Raw genomic sequence first — 19,422 nt, forward strand, 5'->3', positions numbered from 1 at the left:
TTACACATAAGGTGAAATAACGAATGAGAGTTAAATTTGGAATCTGTGTAAAAAACAAATGGCTACCTAATCATCACTTAGCAACTATTCTTTGAACTACTTCCATGCCCCAGTCTGTCCCCTCAATTTCTCACCCCGTGTTTGCACAGAGACCCTCTTACATGCACAGTCCCGTGCTAGTGTTTGGGGTAAGGGACAAATAAAAGGTAAACTGCTTGTCCCCTGGAAAAGGAAGCCACAGGGGAGTCAAGAAATGCAGTTCTTCTCAGGGAAAAGTCTAGGGTGGAAAGGCAGAGAGGAAGTGGTGGTTTTAATGAGATACCCCCAATAGGCTAACATATCTGAATATATGTCCCCAGTCTACAGAGCTGTTGGGAGGGATTAGGAGGTGTGGCCTTGTTGGATTAGGTGTGTCACTGGGGCTAATTTTTGAGGTTTCAAAAGACTCAAACACTCCCAGTTAGCTCTGACTGCCTTTTGCCTGTGGCTAAAAAAACTCTCAGCTGTTTTGCTGTCATGCAGTCACGCCTCCATTTTAGTTGTTAGGTTGCGAAGTGAGAGTAAAGGGTATTGCAGGAAGAAGACAGGAGGGTAGCTGGCACTAGGGTGAGGGGCAGGGACAGGCAATCTTGAGCACTTGCAGGCCAACTAACTGAAAAGACACATGCTGGTTCAGTGAGAGAGCCTGTTTCAAGGAAAACAGGCTGGGAACAAGAGGAAGACACTAACACTCTGCTGTAGTGTTTGCATGTGTGTGCATGAGTGTGTGTCTGCACACTCATGTTCATGTAAGAGAGAGAGAGAGAGAGAGAGAGAGAGAGAGAGAGAGAGAGAGAGAATGCCAAGGACACTTTGAGAGAATAGTTACTGAGTGGGTTTATTGGTGCTGTGTATATGTGGTATGAAAGCAAGAGCAAAGGCAGCTGTGAACAAAGGAATTGCTACTTGTGAGGAAATAGGGGTTGAGCTTGGATGTTAGTCTGAAATGTGTCTTATATATGGGAGAGGATGTAGAGATTGCAGGACAAATGAGCTTAGAGTATAGAGAAAGGTTTATGGCTAGGGATGCACACTTGGAAGTGGTCAATGTAGTTATGTTTCTTTGGAGAGAAAAAATGAAAAATTCACTCATTTTATAAGCATTACAGTACATGGTCAAAATAACTAGCAGAATTGAAGTCTCCAACTAAGAACAAGATGGATACTACTCTCTTAATTAGACATTTATCAAATATTCATCCAATAACCATTTTAGATAAACTCAGGGGTCTACAGTCAGAAATGCTGAAATCTAGGTCTTAGGTGTTGGCTATCCTGGACTATGTAGACCACGCTGGCCTCGAACTCACAGAGATCCACCTGCGTCTGCCTTCCCGAGTGCTGGATTACAGATGCATGCCACCGTGCCTGACAATGTAGATATTCTTATATTTATTTTGCATTTGAGAAAACAAACTTAGAGAGTTTATGATATGGACTAAGAAAGTGGGGCCTGGGCTGTGGAGCCAGCAAACATGGACAAAAGAAAAAGAAAGCACAGTTTTCCAGATACCTCACTTTGGAAGTGTATAGGAGTTACTGAGTTGTCCTGTGTCTCAGGGTCTTACCAAGAAGATGGAGGCATCAGTGTCCACTCTATAGTGCTTTTGAGAGGACAAAAGTACAAGCAGCTTGTAGGACATCCACACTGCAGGGGAAAGCCATTATTGTTATTTCTTCTACCACGGTCTCTGTCTTTTTAAATGAGATAAAATTTACAGATAACTTTTGCCTCTGAGAGGGCTGGCATATGAGAAGAAGCCAAAGCCTAGGGTGTAGAGTTAAGTATGGCATTTATTAGGAGTATGTCACTCTCTTAGGACCACCAATACTCTTCAACCAGCCTGAGTGGTGAGTTTAGTGATGTAGGTATTTCAGTGTCTACAATAAACTAGTCTTTGCCCTTAATCTGTTTATTATCTCAAGTTCAAAGTATGGAGAATATCAAGTACTGGGATCAATACATAAAAGTGCCAACTCTTAATAAATTCTGCTCTGGTTCTTTGGCAAGAGAAGTCCAAGCAGATGCTACCTGCAGAGACCTGGGAATCTTACTTTCTATAGCACAGTTTTTATACAGTTATAGCCTTCTTCTGTTGGTAGCTGTGTCTGTCCTCATTCTAGTATGCGCTCAGTAAGCCACCAAGATCTTAACCTTCATAACACAAGTGCCACTCACTGAAGCAGCGACAACAGGAAAGAAAAGCTGGCTGATGGGATTTAAAGTGTTACAGGCCACTAAATCACTGGCTACTTGGTGAGGGCATGTGAAGAAATGTCACTCTCAGCCATGCCAGCACAGTGAAGTCCTGCTAATGAAACAGACCTCTGGAACATGAAGGCCATCTCAACAGCCTTTCCAGACTTCCTCAGGAAACCTTTATCAGAAATAGAAATATTTCGATAGAGTGAGGAGCCGTCGACATGTCCACCCATTTGCAATGGATGGTCGTTCGGAACTGCTCCAGTTTCCTGATCAAGCGGAACAAGCAGACATACAGCACCGGGCCAAATAATCTGAAGGCCCAAAACTCCTTGCGCTACAATGGGTTGATTCATCACAAGACTGTGGGAGTGGAGCCCGCGGCTGATGGCAAAGGGGTCGTGGTGGTCATGAAACGCAGATCCAGTCAGCGAAACCCGGCACTTCTTATGTGAGAACCACCATCAACAAGAATGCTCAGGCTACTCTCGTAGCATCAGGCACATGATCCGAAAGAACAAGTACCGCCCTGATCTGAGAATGGCTGCCATCCGCAGGGCCAGTGCTATCCTGCGAAGCCAGAAGCCTGTGGTGGTGAAGAGGAAACGGACCCGCCCCACCAAGAGCTCCTGAGCACACCCCCAAAACAATAAAGAGTCCACTGACTTTTTCAACCATAAAAAAAAAAAAGAAATAGAAATATTTCAATAATGACTTCCACTTATTTCCCTTGCAGGTCTCACTTCCCAGCAGCTGTCTTGAAAGAGACTCAGCCCTCCAGGGTTCCTACCCTGTTAATCTACGCATAGGTACATCAGCATCATTAAGCTTAAACGCAAACAAAGGGCAGCAAAGGGCTGGCAGTCCCCCAACAATGAGGATGAAGAACCAATATAAAAATCTGAAACATATTTCAAAGTTTTTTAGGGATCTGATGTATTTTTAATGTCTGTTAAAGAAACTACACAGGCACATACAAGCTTAGAAACAGAGTAGCTGTGTCAACACGTACTACGGAAAACAATAAGTGAGCTAGAGCATGATCTGGAGAATTCTTGGGCTTCAGACAAGAGCACAGGAATAAATCACTTAGAGAATTAGCTCTGTTCCAGGCTTCATTAGTTCTAATTATCCCCCAAATATGCTCAGCAGAATGTGTGTGGGTCTGCTGGGACTGAAGCACAATAGACTGGGCAACATATAAACTCCTCTAAGCATAGAGAGAGTTCATAAAATAACGGAGACGCCTCTTGCTGCAGAAGCCACCAGATGAGACAGAAGGGGCAGCTCAGTCCTCTGAAGCCTGCTTCTGTAAGTTTGAGCTTCATTATTCTCTGTTAAGACACATAGCAACAATGCCAAAGCTCAGGCAGACTGCCTTTATGTTCTGTTACCTAAACCCCACAGCAATGGAAAAACAAAACAAAACAAAACAAAAAAAAACTAAACTAAACAAAAAAGCACTAATTTCTTTTGACTCAAGTATGGTGTCATACACAACAATCTCAGTACTAGTGAAGCAGAGGCAGGCAGATCTCTTTTGAGTCCAAGACCAGGCTAGTCTAACTAATGAGTTTCAGGACAGCCAGGGCTACGCAAGAGTATGTTTGGAAAAAAAAAATAATAGTAGTTTCATTTTAGTTAAGAGGGTTGGCAAATAAAAACGTGAACTTACTCTTAAGAGACAATTAGGAATTTTTGTTTTGTTTTTCTAGACAGGGTTTCTCCATGTAGCTTTGGGGATCCTGTAGAGACAGGGTTTCTCTGTGTAGAACAAGCTGGCCTCGTACTCATAGCCATCCACCTGCCTCTGCCTTCCCTAGTGCTGGGCGTGTGCCACCACACCCAGCTGAGAATTAGGATTTAGAAGTAAATAATGTTCATAAAAAGTGAATATAGGTGGGATTTTTGCCTTTTTTAAAACACACACAAATCTAGAGACACGGAGTATATTTTGTATTTTATTAAAAGTCTTACTTAATTGTTTGTTACTATTTAATCCTCCAGTGTATTTTCCAAACAACTCAACCACTAGAGGCCCTTGACCCTACTTTGTACGTCTCCTGTGTATCAAAGTAAGCCCTGGAAAGTTGACTACTCATGCTGGGTAGTCAACTCAAGTATTGTACTTCAAGAAAAAAATTCAGCTCAAGGGTCCTGATTGGTAAGACTACACTGGCAGTCCTGCTCACCTCAAACTTTATGACTGACACAGATCCCCTGCCAACAATTTACACAGTAGAAGGATGACTCCCTTATGTTGTCATCAGACCTCCAAATGTCTGACATTGCCTACATGCAAGCCCACCCCCAACAGATACATAAACAAATAATAAAATTTAATAAAAAATGAACTTTCCAAGGCTTACTTTGATGTGCAGTAGATGTATAAAGAGGATTAAAGGACCACCATACAAGAATGGCAGTGAGGTGTTCCACAGCTTCATTTTGTCTTTAACTCATTAAATATATCTTTTTTACAAGCATTTACTCCACTTATGTTATTTCAAAACTGTTGTTACTGTTTCAAACTGAATATAGTACCAGGCCGACACACACAGGATTTTTGTAGTAGTCTGTGTGTCCTGGGTACTCTTCATTTGCATTTAAAGTTGATTTGCTTTTCTGTGCATTAAACATGTATAAAAACTGGTGACTCTGTTTACAGACACAAAATCTATTGGAAGAAATGGTGATTTGTGTTAAAATATATGCTTCATTCCAAATGGGGCATGAGAAACTAAGTTAGAATTTTAAGTGTGTGTGTGTGTGTGTGTGTGTGTGTGTGTGTGTGTGTGTTTATATTTGGTTGTACAAACTTGCGCACCATGCATAAGGAAACCAGAGAGGTCAGCCTCCGGTACTGTTGTTAGGTACTGTCCACTATGTTTTTCGAGACATAGCCCAACTCACCTGGTAGTCTAGTAAGCCCTGGAACTGCTTGTCTCATAACCTCTAGCGCCAGGACCACAAGCTTGGTCCACTGTGCCTGGCTTTCTTATTGTATATTCTTAAGCTTGAACTCAGGTTTTCATGCTTGTCTAAAAAGTACTTTAAGAGATGCACTATTTCCCAGCCCTGCCAAGATTTTAAAGTATATGGCAAAAAATATTTAGTGAATTTAATCTGTCCATATACTGGTTCTTTCTATACCTAGGATACATTAATATATTAACTTTTTTCAAGCTAAATCCTGTTTTTCTATGGATACTGTATTTGTAGACTTTCACAATTTTTTAAAAAGAATGGCTATGCTTGTTCTTACTCAAAATAATAATATAAAATTTATTGTAAATCAAACCTTGAAAAAAATACCTAAAAGTAGCAAGATACATTAAAACACACCCACACAAAAGTCATATACTTAGAATTCTAGTGACAGCCTGTGTGATGCTACATGCCCTTAATCCCAGCACTCAGCGGGTAGGGACATACAGATATTTGTGAATTTGAGACCATTCCCGTATACACAGCAAGTTCCACGACAGCCAGAATTATGTAACAGAGAGACCCTGTCTCAAAAGGATATTCTATTTACATATGGTTAAACCAGTAAGATACTGGTACTTTGCATCAGAGAAAAAGGTGGAAGTTCAAGGTTTGACTCCTGAGGTTACCCTCTGATGTTTACTTAATACCACAGAACATGTGTCCCTATATTCAGAGGAACACACAGACCCACACCACACCACACCACACCACACCACACCACACCAACCACACCACACCACACCACACCACACCACACCACACCACACGTTCACACAGATACTTATGTGCAGCATTTTAGTACTACTCAAAGTTGATGTAACTGTATCACTGAAAGCTGCTCTGCAGTCCCCAGTTCATTTGGGGAGTAAGACAGTCTAGCCATCATATTTGCCCAAAGCTGTAAGAGAAGTATGGGTCCTGAGCAAGGCAGAGAGTACTGTGAAACATGGGATCAGTACAAGGACTGAAGGGCACAGGTATGTTCTGTCTGATACCGTCATATGGATATTGCTGACAGACAATGGAACTGCATCCCAATAAACCGACAGAAACTGAAAACATCAACAGGAGAGAATACATTTACTACAGCTAAGGTGCTGGACCTCAAAGCTTAATGGCACAGTGAACTGCAGAGGATGGTTCTGTCCCATGAACGTGATGTTCAGTGGGATCTGTGGTTCTCCTGCCACTGTCCAGCCTCTTGAGAGAGTGCTGTACCATGTATCATTGGCCCGGGGAAGAGATCATTATGAAGAGCAGTTCCTACCAAAGACTATTATGAGTTTAAAAAAACAAAACAAACAAAACAACAAAAACCTGTTATGTGGTGACTGACCATGTTTATTTTAAAGGGCCTTTTCTGTTAAAAGAATAAGACTGTACGGGGAAAATCATAACTAAATGGTAAGAATTTCAAGGTGGGACTTTGGTCCTGTATCAGGAAGATCTTTCCTCACAATTCCTTTTTGTTAGTGATGGGCTCTCCTCAGCAGAGGGACTGGAGCGCCATACTGGGTACCAGAGAAGACATATAGCTGAGGGAGGGCCCATAAAAATCCCTAAAATTCTCTTCTGCCCTGGTAGAAAATGTTCATGAGGTAAAAAGTTTATTCTTTCTCAATTGTACACTAAAACAAATTTCATTTCATCATAAGGTGCTATTTTGTTTTTGGTGTTTTAAAGATACAGATATTGAAACTATCACAGCCAATCATATGATTTTGACATGAGCTTTAAAGGTTAAGTTACTATCTGAAGAAAGGTAATCTGGTTGCCTTTCACAGCAGCCTGCAAGCTCGGCAATCTGCATAGAGAGGGGCATTTGTCATCATTAGCTGAGCTGTGACAGCTGGCACCCAGGGTGGCCTGGAATCAAAAAGTGGCAGAGATACTCTGGGCTTTGGTTGCCATTCAGTATAGTCAAGTGTACTATACGGAAGGCTTTGTGATGTAACTAACAGCACCAAACATACGTGAATTTTCCACAACATGGATAACCGACGACGGCATGTAATTAGCAGGCTGCCTCTAGACAACAAGATGCCATCTCATTCGCTTCTTCCCTGCCTCCTAGAGGGGGTCTCTTTTCAGAATCCAGACAGCTCCAGCTCCGTGTTTTTTTTTTTTTTTATTTATTTATGTTTACTACGGTTGTTGCTGTCTTTAATTCTATGTTAAGACTGGATTAGAGTGACTAAATACATTTGAGGAAAGTGAACAAAGGTGAAGAGGATGGTTCTCAGCTACATTAGAAAGAGTCCAGCTACATACATCCAATATGGGAATGTGCTCTAGGTATGATAATATGAATATCAAAATTAGACTATTTCCAAACATGGTCCTCCAACTGTTTGACGTGTACATAGTTCGTAGTGAATATTTTTTAAAAATTCCTTTGCAAAATTTAAAGTAAAAATCTTTTCTACAAATGAGCGCTACTACGTGCCTAAAATTGCTGTGGTTAATATGTTTTAAAGATAGTTGTTGAAACTGAAAATTTTATAACTACACTTTTATATATAGCTAATACAAAGCAATATAAATAATTAAAGAGGGAGTTTCAATTAAGGGACAGGTTGACCAAACCATTGAAAACTTACAATATTACATATAGTCTCTCTATAGTCATCAGTGCTTAAAAATATAATCAATAACACTGGCTTTATACTATTATGTAAACTAGTTTTTCACAAATAAAACTAATTTTTGTGTTAATGTAAAATCTATGCAAATACATGCAGTCATTTATCAGGAGAGCTGACAAGCATTCCATATTGGAGGAGGAAATGAAACTGCCTCAAGAATAGAGGCAATTAATTATTTCTGTATTTTTTCTTCTTCTGTCTTGAGGCACAAAAGTTATCCATCCAGTTAAAACAGCAAATGAAATAAAGAGATTATTTTTTTATTTAAACACATATGGCTTTTGCCTGCAATGCTGATCACCACAAGGTCTACAGATGCCCGTGGCTAAATTGTGTGCTGGCAGATGCACACAGGGGAAAACGTGCTAATGCAGCGTGGAGAGAAAAACAAATGAAGAACTGCGCTGCCTACTCGGAAACCCCAGCCCAGAGACAAACCCACTCCCACCCTTCCCCAATGAATTATGCATTTTGCTTATCAAATACAGGTGAAGGTTACAAAAAATTAACCTTGGTCTGTTGCAAAAAGTATAAAATGCCTTTAAATTATTAAAGACATTTTCATGTGCATGGGTAGTTATCAGTGTAGGTGGATGTCTGAGAAATACATGCATATTGCTACGAACAGAATAGCTAGTGACATTTAAACTTCTTGATCTTACAACAAAAGTGTATAACACTGAAATGCGTGTGGCTAGATAGAAATTGTTGAATTTTTAGTTAGTAGTTTTTAAATCCATTTGCCAAAAATCTGTGAAAGTATTACTGAAAACTGGTAAGAATTGTAAAATGGGGGCTGGAGAGAAGGCTCCATGGACCAGTGTTTGCTGCTCCTGTAGAAACCCTGAGCTCTGTTCCCAGCACCCACATTGGGCATCTCACAATTGTCTGTAATCCACAGGCACCCACACACACATGGCATTCATTCATACACACACACACACACACACACACACACACACACACACACAGAGTCACAGTAAACAGTCACATAAATAAAAACAAATCTTCAAAAAACAAAACAACAAACAACTAGATCATTATAGAATGCTTACTTTTGACAGGTTAACGTAAAAGACAATTCATCTTTTACTCTCTGAAATACTATGTGTGTATGTGACCGTGTGTGTGCGTGTGCTTGTGCAGGCTATTTTATAAACATTAAAAAGAATGCTTTTTAAAAATGGTTTAAGCTTATTAAGAAAGCAATAACTTCTTTCTTAATAGGCCTGTAAACTTGAATAACATTAAACTTTCTATTTTAATTGCAAATAAAAATAAAAACAAAAACCATTTAGATAATTTGTGTATCTTAGGGGATTAAGACTAGCTGTGCTCTTCCTACTGGAACCTGAGCTACCTGTGAGAGCCTTAGCATCAAGAAAAATTTCCCTACTAATTCTTTGTTTTGTGTTCCTGACCATCTAAATTTAAATGCCAATGTGCATTTATATGGAACTAAGATTAGAAGCATATGTTCCAAGAATGTGCATGCATTATTTAATATTAGCTATAATTACTCCATAGGCTCATTTTATATCATGTAAGAGAAGGATTAGAGCAGCTTCAAAGTAAAATACAAATACTGACAGTTTGTGAGATTTCTTTTTCTTGCCATAAAGATATTAAATAACAAATCTACCTCAAATATTGCTGATTCATTTGAGACTTCACCGAATAGTACATTCATATGGAAACCTCACAGTCTGGAATAGTACTGTTTACAAATTATAAATCAATACACTCAGCTGCATTTTAATTGTTTTTATTTTATTTTATGTGTGTGTGTGGTCTGTCTGCATGTATATATGGGTATTGGCGGCATGCCTGTGCCTAAGGACGCCAGCAAAGGGTGGCCAATCCTCTGGAGCTGGAGTTACAGATGGTTTGGAGTCACAATGTAGGTGCTGGAAATTGAACCCAGGTCCTGTAGAAGAGCGGAGTCATCTCTACAGCCCTATACCCAACTTTATGAAGCAGATTTCACGTAAAAGTAAAGCTAGTGGTTTCATTTAACAGCATTCTCAATTTTTATTTGAAAAAGCACTACATCCTTTAAATTATGCTCTTAATTTTAATTTTATTCAGATAAAATAAAAAGGATGTATATTTAGAAATATTGTTTATCAATTCTACATGTCACTTGATATTTTTAACATACCACTATATGAAAACGTGTGATTTAAGGAATAGTACACACTGGCAAAAGTAAAATTTACCAACTTAGTGTAGTGAGTATAGCTATACTATGATATGGAAGGGAAAACAAAATATTATATAGGGAGTACATTCACATTTATAACCCATACCTACACAATTCCCATTTGTATACTACCTTTTTTTTCTATAAAATATTTGTCACTGCATAAGTAAGTGGTAAGAGGTGATCATTATATGTGATATAATTATTTTAAATTAGCACTTTAGTTAATAATTACTGAAATTTAGAATAAAGCCCAATTTATATAAATGCTTTGTTGATTAAAAAAAATTAAGCTCCAAACCCTAAGTGATAAAGGGGGGTGGTATTATTTTAGCTAAGCACTCATGGGAAGTTGATTAGTTAGAAATCATATTCTAGACTCAAGGTCATGCTGAATGTTTTCAGCCGCTTAATCATGCAAAGTATGGAGTGGTAATAACAGCAGGGCAGTCACAGATTAACACGCGAATCACACCTAGTTCCACTGTGTTCTCTAAGAACAATACAAATGCAGCCCACTCAGAGCACTGGGGCTGCAGTCACATACACAAAACCTGTAAACTCATGTTTATTAGTTAAGGGGTCCTTGTGTTCACTTATTCATACAGAAAAAAGAAACTGAAGTGATGAGCCCACTTATCTAGTCTGCTTATTTCTGTAACATCTGAATGAAGAATACAGACTGATAGTGAATAAAAACAATTTTAGTTCATCAGAGAGATACCGAGGATGAGAATATTACCCAGGGTTCTTTTCATTGATGGACTTTTCCTTCAATCCTTCCTCCTCCCCCCTTTCCTTCTCTTCCTTCCTCTTCAATTTACAGAAGCAATTTGAAATACCCTTCACTTCTATGCACATATTCAAATGAAGGGAGAAAACTGAGACAATTACATCTACAAGCTGGGTATAAGCTTGTACATCTACAAGCTTATCTATAAAAAGAAAAGTCTGGCTACCAATCAAGGGGTGGTGATTCTTAGAAGTTCTACTCCCAACTGGCATCTTTAATCTCTTAGTTACTTTTCTTTTCAACACTTATTAATAGCAACACTAAGCAATACTGTAGAAAAAAAAATATTTGCCACTACAAATGTGACCATGTGACTGTGCATTAGGGTGACAAAGAACACTGTGACAAAATGGACTCCATCATTCAAGTAAAGAAAAAGCAATTTCTAAAAATTAACCTCCCCTCTTAGGGTGCTCTGGCTGAAAGAACAGGATAGGCTATGTCATGAAAACACTTAATCCTCTGTCTGACTTTGTAATGAACCTAGCATTCAAACATTGAATAATGACTTTAAGGAATCCCTGAAACTTTCAAGCTATTTTGTTTAAGTGTTTTTATACCATAAGTTGCAATAGAAAGAAAAGTGTAAGTAGATGCCATCAAATTATCAGAAAGCTCCCTCTATTTTACTTTATTTAATAAGACACAGAAAGAAAACCTGCACAAATATCTGTCTCTAATTTCTCTTTTGTAAAAAGGGGAATATACTGTATCTGGCAGAAACAGTTAAAGTAGCCTGGGTCCCTTTTTAGAAAAGAGGGAAGGGAAGAAATGAGATGCACACAATGAGCTTTCAAAGCCACTCCAGCAGTAGAGATAAATAATTTAATAAAATCAACTTCATATTCTTTCAGTCTCCAGTGTAATAAGCACATATTAAAAAAACCTTTAAATTCATGAACAGTTGTGAATAAACTAGCTGCTGGTAGATAATGAAAACACGGAAAACTGTGTATGTGATCATTTTAACAGCTAAGATCCCTTATGATCTTCCAGAAGGGTGCCACTGCTGAATTCAGTGAACTTGCAATTCAAGTTTAAACAGTCATTAAAAAATAACTTAACAACAAGTCAGAAACTGTAGGTCCTATACTTCTGAACCTAATGCAGCGTTTTTTTTTATCTCCTTGTAGGAGGCTGTTTGCATGGCTTTGCACAGGCCATGAAGGTGCACCCCCCCCCCCCCCCCCCACTGGGACAGTCACTCAGGAAGCTGCACTTCAGAAACGATTGTCCTGTCCTTGTTATCTGGGATGTTCCAAGTATTAAAGTTCACCCCATTTGTTTCATGTTCACAAATATGGCTAGATGTTATGATAACAGGCTTGCGTTTTAGCTGGATTTGTTTTTTCCTAACTGGAATATTTTAAAGCCAAGCTGCCTTAGTTAAACCCTAAACGCCATTCCAATGCAAGCATCTCAGCGGTTACATCATGAGATTCTTGGGTATTTCTTTTCCCTCCAATTAGGTCACTTTTCTTCAATTATCGTTCTATTATTAGCTTATGTCAAGGATGCCTACATGCATACCACTGAAAACAATTAACCATTTATGTCTTAAAACAGGAGGCACACACAAGCTTTTCTTCTGGTACTCGGTAAGACTGTATTAAAAAAAAAACTATTGGCATAAATCCAGTTCTTATACAGACTTTTCACATAATAAAACAGACTTTATATCACGTGTCTATCACATCATCGGTTCAAACAATCCAGTATGTCGAATGCGTTTTTAAATAAAAATTACTATCAAGTAATAAAATAATTTACCGGTACGAAACCTATCTAACGCCAAAACCTCGATTAAAATCAGACGAATTACGCAAAAATACATCGTTAATTTTAATTCGTCTCCTTGGGCAATTAATTCAATTAAAGAAAGCACGCAAGGAAGGAAGCAGTCTTCACTGCGGTTTAGTTTTCCTTCAACAACAAACGGTGTTGAGATTGCGGAAAGGATTCAGCTACAGGCGCAGTTCATTTCCCGGGCTCAGGATAGCGGACGGTCTGGCCATCAGCAGCTAGCGAGACAATCTAGTGCTGTTCTAAGCCGCCTGGTCAATCCACAGGGACAGCGATCGCCTGGAGTCCGGTTTTATGTAAATCACTGTCAGCACCGGGCGTGGCGGGTGCTTCAGGACGCCGGCCGGCCTGGCCTTCCAGAACCCGCGGCCTCCCTAGCCCCCAACACCCAAGTTCCTCAGTCTTTTTGCCCCAAGTGGAAATCGTTCGGGAAAGGCCTGGGTTGCATCAATTAGTTTGCACAAAGTGCTTCGGTGTTTAGCTTCGCCTTAACCCAATTAAGCCGCACAGCAAGCCCAGAAAGATGCGCCACCTGCGCCTGGCTGCGGCCGGCGGCCGCGGCATCCCAAGCCCTTCTGTCGAACGCCGGGACCCTCTAGGGCCTTGGCGCCGGAGCTACTTAAGGGTCGCGTAGCCCGGCGTGAGGCACCCGGCACGCGCGGACCCGGGGAGGTCAGGGCCATGCACTCCCGGCTTGCACTGAGGTCCGAGCGTAGCGCACCCTCGGCTGGGGCCACTCGAGACCTAGAGGCGGCGAAAGCAGAGCCGTACGGGGGCACCGGGCGTGTTTTGCAGCAGTGCAGGAGAGGGGGCCGCTCCGACACGCAGAAAGCCTTACAATTAGCCTGGGAGCAGATGGACCAAGGAGAGAGCGGGGCTGGGTAGGCGCAAGGGTTGCGGGGAGAGGTTGCCCGCCGCACCCTGGCCCGGCGGGCGACCCGCTTGGCCCCAGCGGCCTCTCGCTGCCGCAAGGCGCTCTGCATTGCGCTGGGTTCTCTCCCCCAGAGCCTCTTCGGCAGCCAAAATGTAGCAGCGCGCATTCACCGACGACGCCCGCAAACTGGGGAGGGGCCTTGCGGGCCCCCCCCCCCGGCCCCTCTCCCAAGGGAACGGGTCTTGAGGAATGGAATAGACGGCCATCGTAAGCTCCAAATGTGATGGACTATTTTAATTTGATTCTGAATCTATCCCTCTTGGGTAACAAGAAACTAAAGGAAGGGTGGTCCGGACGCTTAAGAAGACGGGAGTCTTCAGCGGGCGCCCATTAAAAGTGCATACACAGGTGCCGCCACAGACTTGCACTGAAAATTTGCAACGAACGGACCAGACCTTTGTACTAAAGGCAGGTAACTGAAAACTACGACATAAGCCCTGACGACCCTTGACCCTTTCTTTAGTTTCTGTGCACCGAGGACTCACTGCCGATGCTATTGGACGGAGGCTCTCCCAATAAAGACTCCGTAGGCTTCCAAAATCTAGACCGGCTCTTTCTTTCTTTGAAAACTCCCAAGATGAAACTTGAACAAATTATAATCAAAACCCAAACCCGAATGGTTACAAATTTACTTTTGAGGCCGTTAGCCATCTTCTTATAATCAAACTATGAAATCTCATAAGATTAGGGATTTCTTGCTGGTCACCACTGAGGATACCTGAGATGGGAGATCTTTAAGCCTGCGGGAGCAAACAAGGCGGAATGGCCACACCCTCATGTACTCGGTGGTAAGCCCACCTCTGTGAATCTTCCAGATCCTTCCGTCCAGCACCGCTCACTATGAGATGGCCCTGAAATTCTAAACCCCAGAGAAGCCGGCTGCAAAGCCTCTGCTTTCCAACAAGAAGGCACAGCTCGACCTGCAGTTTGTTATTTAGTGCTGGCCAATCGAGCTCCAGACAAGCGAACAGCACACCGGTGGTGAGCTTGCTTTAAAGCCCCACGTTTAACGGGGTGGGCGTCATCTGCCCCCCTGAGCAATAATTTTCAGATTTTTCTCAGCAAGTGCAAACGGGGAAAACGAGAACAGGTTCTGCCTGGGTTTGGGAAAGTGTTCTGACTTCCAACACCCAAGAAGAATGGAGGACTCCTCCACTTGAAGCCATCAGTCTGTTAGGCAAACTTCTAACTTGCATTAAAAAGACCCCAAGGATTAACGGGCATTAATTACCTTATCTAAGTGCAAGTTAGTGACTTTGCTTTAGAAAGCCCCTTTGACTTCACTAATTGGGGGATGACCATTAGTACAGCTTGGATAGCTCATCAGAGGTGAACAGACAAGCAGGCTTTTCAGCACAGAGAGCCACTTCTCTTGGCCAAGTCTTTTCCAAATGTCAATATGCTTCAAGTTATACCAAAGCTGGGAGATTTCCTCTTGCTTTCCAACCTGTCTAGGTGGCCTGGGTGGTTTTCTGCCGGCAGCAGCTTTCTACCTTTGGTTTCTGTGCCTCTATCCACGAGGGGGGATTAATTAGCCCGGCTGAGGCTGGAGGAGGCTGTCGTGACGAGCCCAGTGGCGATTGGCCGCCCGCCTGCCTGGCCCTGCCTTTATAATTTCCACACGAGTGCATCTGGGCTCTTACACAAACCAACAGCAGCTTCTTCTGACAGACACACACTCACCCCGACGCACACTGGACACACTTTTCCTCCTCCTGATTAACAGTCCTGCACACACCATGATTACGGGGAAACGTAAATAAATACGGAAAGGGGAGATTATTTTGACTACTGGAAGAGCTTTGCTGGGTCTCGGCACAACTTTTGTTTTCATTACCGAGAAGGTGCTCTCCGCACGCGTCTCTCCCAGACACGGATTCTTTAGCCGAGGAGAGAGGGGGAGAGCGCAGCCTTTCACTTTAAGACCGGCGAGGCTCCAGCGGAGAAAAGGCCGGCCGGGCAGGGCGGCCCCTGCTGCAGCCAGTCCGAGAGAGGCTCCGTGCCTTTTGCGCGTGGCCCCCTTTCTCCACCGAAGTTGGCTCCAGCGCTAGCAGCCGCATTGGATCCCACAGCTTATTGCGAGACTCCGGTGTACAATCCGGATCTCTGCCCCAACATGATCGCGGCCCAGGCCAAGCTGGTCTACCACCTGAATAAGTACTACAACGAGAAATGCCAGGCCAGGAAGGCGGCCATCGCCAAAACCATCCGGGAAGTCTGCAAAGTGGTCTCCGACGTCCTGAAGGAGGTGGAGGTGCAGGAGCCGCGTTTCATCAGCTCCCTCAACGAGATGGACAACCGCTACGAGGGCCTGGAGGTCATCTCTCCCACCGAGTTCGAGGTGGTGCTCTATCTGAACCAGATGGGAGTGTTTAACTTCGTGGATGACGGCTCCCTGCCCGGCTGCGCGGTGCTGAAGCTGAGCGACGGGCGCAAGAGGAGCATGTCCCTCTGGGTGGAATTCATCACCGCCTCTGGCTACCTCTCGGCACGCAAAATCCGTTCGAGGTTTCAGACGCTGGTGGCTCAGGCGGTGGACAAGTGTAGCTACAGGGATGTAGTGAAGATGGTGGCCGACACCAGCGAAGTGAAACTGCGGATCCGGGATAGGTACGTAGTGCAGATCACCCCGGCCTTTAAGTGCACCGGGATCTGGCCGCGCAGTGCTGCCCACTGGCCGCTTCCCCACATCCCCTGGCCAGGACCCAACCGGGTGGCAGAGGTCAAGGCCGAAGGGTTCAATTTGTTGTCCAAGGAGTGCCACTCCCTGGCCGGCAAGCAGAGCTCGGCCGAGAGCGACGCCTGGGTGCTGCAGTTCGCAGAGGCCGAGAACAGACTGCAAATGGGGGGCTGCAGGAAGAAATGCCTCTCTATCCTGAAAACCCTGCGCGACCGCCACCTGGAGCTGCCCGGCCAGCCCCTCAACAACTACCACATGAAGACCCTGGTGTCGTACGAGTGTGAGAAGCATCCCCGGGAGTCGGACTGGGACGAATCTTGCCTGGGCGACCGGCTGAACGGAATCCTGCTGCAGCTCATCTCGTGCCTGCAGTGCCGGCGGTGCCCCCACTACTTCCTACCCAACTTAGATCTGTTTCAAGGCAAACCCCACTCCGCCCTGGAAAACGCTGCTAAACAAACGTGGCGACTGGCAAGAGAGATCCTGACCAACCCAAAAAGTTTGGAGAAACTTTAGAAGATGATCTAATCCTGGGCCAGCAAAGATCACTCTTCTCAAAGTCCCGACGAAATGGAAACTTCCTGGTTGATTGCTATGTGCCATTTCTCCAGACAGTGCAAACCTCTTCCTTTATAAAAGGAGTGACAACATATTCAACCATCATCTCACACACCCCTGAAAAAGGAGGGAAAGAAAGAGGGAAGGACGACGGGGAAACCTACACCCACAAGCATCTTTACGGTGGCATCTCCCACCTTCCCTGAAAAGTGCACAACACCCCAAACCAGCTGGGCTGCAACGCAAGACAGCAGCCAACTCCGGCAAAGGATTATAGTAATCTCGAGATTTAGGTGCGTCTGCCTTCCAGTAAACGGGACCTGGATGTGCCATCGGATGGAGAGTGTAATGTATATTTTGATTTGTAACAAAAGTTGTGATCTCATGTTGTCTTTGAAAGTGTGGATGTTGGTGTTTTGTGATTTGGTGAACAGAACTGAAATTGCCATTCTGGAAACTTCCAGACATTTTCCACGAACAGAGATGCATTTAAAGATAGATTTACTTCTGGTACTTTACCTGTCTGTGAAGTGTCTGAACTTAAAAAAAACAAAAACAAAAACACGTTTACATTTTGTTTCAAATATATTGCTTGTTCTAACATTCCGTAAGTATACTTGAAATGTTATTTAAATATATTCAAAAATTTGAATTCAGCTTATATAATAACGCTTGATATCTGAATTATATATATTTGAAAATGCACTTGAAATACACTGGATAATTACTTTTGTGATTTAGAATTTAACTTCTGTTGCTGATTTTTATTTAATTAGAAGATAATAAATGAAGTAAAATACCAAATTGCTGTGTCTCACTTGAAGCTGGTCTTCTGTCAAATGAGGTAATGCTTCCTTTCAAAAATAAACTTGAGGATTTTAAACATTTTGACAGACTAATAAAATCACTAAAATATTAAAGGAGCGCTTTTAAAAACAGCTATAGAAAATATCCATTTCCTCAGTTTCTAACTTATTCCATGATTCTTTTCTACAATTGACATATTTATAGCCTATTTTTGAGATCTTCTTTCTGGTTAGTATTTCTGTAGCCTTTTGACAATATAAGGGAAAAAAGATTATCATGGCAATGGAGATTACCGAGTTTAAAGCAGCAAATTCTGAGAAAATTAACTTAAATCATAATACAAAACTTTGATGTTTGTATATGAAATCTAAGCAATAAAGTGAAGGTATCTTTTAGCCAATATACTTTACCAAACATAGTTTAACACGATAAGGGTTATTAGAATAAGTTATCCAGAAAAATCACGATTCATTCTTACTATACAAAGAAAGTGAATGGCAAGACATAAAGACAAGTTCCCACAGCACAGTCACTCACTTCACAACCTTTGGCAGTATCTCACTGATCAACAAGTGCTGGGAAGGCCAGGACTACGTCTTTACATTAGTTAATTCAGGTAGCAATCAACTTTAGAATTTCTTCCACCCATTTACAAATAATGTTCTATAATAAGCCATTTCTGTATAAAGCTTAAATATAAATAATGCAGTTCAAGTCCCACTACCTATTTTGAGATGATTTAAAGGAAGATCTTTGGAAAATGATAGTAGAATATTCAGCTTTATACCTCATTATCTCAACTAAAAGACCTCAGAAGAAATTTACAATTATTACAGTTATATAAATAAGAAAACAATGGAATGCATCTCAAAAGGGTGCCGGGCTGCAGGGCTTCTCTGATGGTCCAGGGTTAACATCCACAAGATAATATTTAGTCAACATGTGTGCCATTCCAGTGCTCCAAATGTGCACCTTTTTGGAATAGCATGTGCCAGTATCTGCTGTGTGTGCGTTCATGTGTGTGTTTGTATGTATACATTTAAATCAAAGCTTAGAAAGAACTCGCTTCTTTTCCTTTTAAATCCATATGTAAAATCCATTTAATTCAGGAGATGAAAAATGGGTGTAATAATGGAAATGAAATTATATGTAAATGGCTCCCGCTCCAGTTTTCTTAGAATCTTTCAATAAATAATAGTCCATATTGCAATGTATACTTTTGGAAATTAAAAGTGATGTTAACAGAAAATTTCACAAGACCTGTCTTAGTCTTCCCAGGAACTGAGACACTGTGCCCCAGGGATCTGGGAGCAACGGGCTTAACCACCAAATCTGCCCAAGTGTACACAAAGGCACATAAGAAGACTACTCAGATGCGCATGCTCTGTTAATACAGGATTTAAGCTCATTAATATAGCCTTCAATTTGGAAAGAAATCATGCGTTATTTCATTCATTTTATTTTCTGTATGAATGATGAGAATGTGTGTACCTCTCCAGTCATTTAAAACCAAGCAAAACTGAAAACCACATCCTGGCATCAAAACCACCAATGCTGTGCAGTAACTCTAACTCACTTTTGTGTCGATCTTCTTGAAGGCAGCATCATCCTCATCTACCTCGAAGTAGATTTCTGTTGTGGTGATGGAGAGAGTTCCCTTGGCCACCACCACAGGAGCAATGAGCTGGGCAGGGGTGCTGAGAACCACAGGGCCTGCAAGACAGGGACAGTGGGTCAGCCTGGGCCTTTCTGGTACAACCAAACTC

General features: G+C 42.1%; 2 protein-coding genes and 1 pseudogene across 4 annotated transcripts in view; 2 read left to right on the forward strand and 1 right to left on the reverse strand.

Moving 5' to 3' along the window:
- The window catches only part of Nbea (neurobeachin), a 525,499-nt gene that overhangs the window by 145,096 nt on the left and 360,981 nt on the right, over positions 1 to 19,422 (reverse strand). For all 3 annotated transcript variants that reach the window (XM_060378339.1, XM_060378338.1, XM_060378340.1), the window contains one exon: positions 19,233 to 19,369. In XM_060378339.1, the coding sequence (XP_060234322.1) occupies positions 19,233 to 19,369 (137 nt within the window). The remainder of the gene's footprint in view (positions 1 to 19,232; positions 19,370 to 19,422) is intronic.
- On the forward strand, positions 2,442 to 2,896 carry LOC110566793 (large ribosomal subunit protein eL28-like; annotated as a pseudogene).
- On the forward strand, positions 15,266 to 17,569 carry Mab21l1 (mab-21 like 1). Its single transcript, XM_021664690.2, has one exon. It carries the CDS (start codon positions 15,728 to 15,730, stop codon positions 16,805 to 16,807), a length of 1,080 nt encoding a protein of 359 aa, XP_021520365.1. The 5' UTR covers positions 15,266 to 15,727; the 3' UTR covers positions 16,808 to 17,569.

This window comes from Meriones unguiculatus, chromosome 2, assembly GCF_030254825.1.
Source record: "Meriones unguiculatus strain TT.TT164.6M chromosome 2, Bangor_MerUng_6.1, whole genome shotgun sequence".
NCBI lineage: Eukaryota > Metazoa > Chordata > Mammalia > Rodentia > Muridae > Meriones > Meriones unguiculatus.